This window comes from Neophocaena asiaeorientalis, unplaced genomic scaffold, assembly GCF_003031525.2.
Source record: "Neophocaena asiaeorientalis asiaeorientalis breed wild unplaced genomic scaffold, Neophocaena_asiaeorientalis_V1.1 scaffold996, whole genome shotgun sequence".
Classification (NCBI taxonomy): Eukaryota; Metazoa; Chordata; class Mammalia; order Artiodactyla; family Phocoenidae; genus Neophocaena; species Neophocaena asiaeorientalis.
In genome coordinates, this window is record NW_020174457.1 from 210387 (window position 1) to 213082 (window position 2696).

The 2696-nt window shown below is 51.6% G+C and overlaps 1 protein-coding gene across 1 annotated transcript; it reads right to left on the reverse strand.

Annotated features, from left to right (window-relative positions):
• Window positions 1-27: 27 nt before the first annotated feature.
• Window positions 28-1422, reverse strand: POU3F4 (POU class 3 homeobox 4). Its single transcript, XM_024757192.1, has one exon. The coding sequence runs from the start codon at window positions 1420-1422 to the stop codon at window positions 331-333; it is 1092 nt and encodes a 363-aa protein (XP_024612960.1). The 3' UTR covers window positions 28-330.
• Window positions 1423-2696: the final 1274 nt, after the last annotated feature.

Below are 2696 nucleotides of genomic sequence, written 5' to 3' on the forward strand. Positions count from 1 at the left end.
ATATATTGATCAGCAGAAAAGGTTGGAGGGAGCTGTTGCCTGGCGCAGGGGATATGAGGTCCCCGCCTGGACCGCTTAAGGCAACTGTGTATCCGCGTTGAGAAGCCTGAATGCGTGTGTGTGTTTTCTTTCTTAATATGTTAGAGTCCCCTGTTTAAAAAAAAAAAATTGGAGGGAGGGGGAAAAGAAAGAACGAACAACAAAAAAGAGAGAGAGACAGAGAGCTAGAGAAATAGCAATTAAAAAGCTGGAGTAAAAGGAAGAGAGTGGAAGAGAAAGAGAAATCCGCGCTGCTCCCAGTGCGGCCGGTTGCTTCCTCGCTTCCTGCAGTCAGAGATCGTGGCAGGACGTGTCTGTTTTCACCGTGTGCGTGTGCGAATAAACCTCATGTGGCTGCTGATCCCCTGGTGGAGTCATTCTTTTCTCTTTCTGTCTTCGATTACAGAACCAGACACGCACCACTTCTTTCTCCAACTGGAGGCTGTCTGCCAGCGAGGATATCTCCTGCGCGGCAGGCTTGGGACACTTGAGGAAATGCGTCTCCAGTACGCCCTTGACACTCACCTCGATAGAGGTTCGCTTCTTGCGCTTGCGGCCCTGCGCCGCGATCTTGTCAATGCTGGTCGGACTCCCTGTGGACGAATCAGCCTCCTCCAGCCACTTGTTCAGCAGCGGCTTCAGCTTGCACATGTTCTTGAAGCTCAGTTGTAAGGCCTCGAACCTGCAGATGGTGGTCTGAGAGAACACGTTGCCGTACAGTGTGCCCAGCGCCAGCCCCACGTCAGCCTGCGTGAAGCCCAACTTGATTCTTCTTTGTTTGAACTGTTTGGCGAACTGTTCCAACTCATCCGAGGTTGGTGTCTCCTCGTCCGAGTGGTCCTGGCAGTGGTGCGAACCTAGGTCTCCGTGGTCTGGGGGCTCCCGGAGCACTGGGTGTAAGCTCTGCGTGGAGGCAGAGGCCGGCGGTGGAGTGAGCCCGCCGTGCTCAAGCATGCCACTCACCGTGAAGCCCGGCTGCGAGTACACGTTAAGGGGTTGGCTGCTCGACGTGATGGACGGATTCGGAGCCGGGCTCGCCCCCCAAGCATTCGGGTGGTTAGTGTGCGGAGAGTGGTGGGCGACGTGCGGAGAGCGGTGATGGATGATTGCGCCCAACTGTAGGTCTTCGCGCCCAGGCTTCACGTCTTGCTGTTCCAGGGGGCTGGTGGCCAGTGTGGAAGACCATGGGCCTCCATCGCTCAGACTGGTCACCCAGTGATGCCCGAGGGGATGCCCATTGCTAGGAACTGCCTGCAAGTAATCACTTTGGAGAAGTTTCTGAGGGTTTCGGAAAGGACTCCCCTGCTGCATGCCCGCAGAGTCCGCATGGACCATAGAGCTGGAACTGAGAATGCTGTAGGGATTCGAGGCAGCTGTGGCCATGGTCGGTGAGGATCCCCTACTAGTTATAATGTGGCAAAGGGAGCAGCTCCAGCCTTTGACATCTATGGTACAGGGGAGCCAAAGCCGCGAAAGCGAGTTACCGGCACCCGCGGAGGCCAATTGCAGCGCGTCTCGGCCTGGCCTTCCGCGGACTCGGCCAATGGCGGCACGGGAGGCCGGGCTAGCTTTCCAAATTAGGCTGGCGAAGCTCGAGAGTTTCTGTGAGACCCAAGCAGGAAGTGAAGCAATCTTTCGGCTCCATTGGCTGCCTAGTGCTGAGTGACAGGAGCTCATTTGGTTAACCCTTCCCCCCACCTCCCACCGCTCTCGGACATCGAGGATGTTAGTAGAGGAGGGGGAAGGATGAGAGGGATGTGCGTTCGTGTGTGTGTGTGTGTGTGTGTGTGTGTGTGTGTGTGTGTTTGGTGGGGGATAGGGGTGAGGCGGCAAACTGGTTTTAGAACTTTTTAGGTTATTTAAATTAACCTGAATAAAGAAGAATATTAAGAAAACAATATAACCAGTTTAAATGTCTTATAGATTTTAGCGGATAGGGATTTTCCTCAGATTAATGTGGCGTTCTCGGTTAGTTGTGTGAGGGGGAGTGAAAAACAAAACGCCACTGCAAACTTTGAGCAAAGGAACGTCTTCGATAGGACCCTCAATCTGTGAGACTGAAGCCCATGATTCCAATAAGAGTTATTTCAATGTGTTTAATTTCATTCTATCATTTATAAGAAACTCGATACCAAGGTCAGAAAGCATCTAAGAGAGATGCCCAGATCCTTCTGAAAAGATTGATTTAGGGCATGAAGCACTGGAAAATTCTGAGAAAGTATTGTAAAATCTAATGTGATACTGGCAAAATCCAGTTATTTTGAAGTTTGTCTCCCAATTCAGTTGGTTAATTGGTAGACTTGAGTTTTTTTTTTTTTTTTTACTGCTCCGTGTCAGCTCCCATCAGAGGTCCCACAAATTTTGTCAGGGGCACGTCTTGCTGAAGTGGGTAACCCTCCTATGCACTCACCCCAGACACTCAGCGAACCCATTCCCAGTAGGTACACAGGAGAATATTCATGACTACCTGTGCCCAGTGTTGTCCCCTAGGAAAATTGTTTTTAACACACACTTCTTCAACCCACCACCAATTCCACATAAGTTGAAGAAAATGGGAATCATTTAGTGTGCCCTGGAAATTCAGAGAGAGAGAGAGATGACTGGAGGGTTGTTTGGCATTAAGTACCGCCTCCCCCAACCCGAACGCCCCCCCTCCC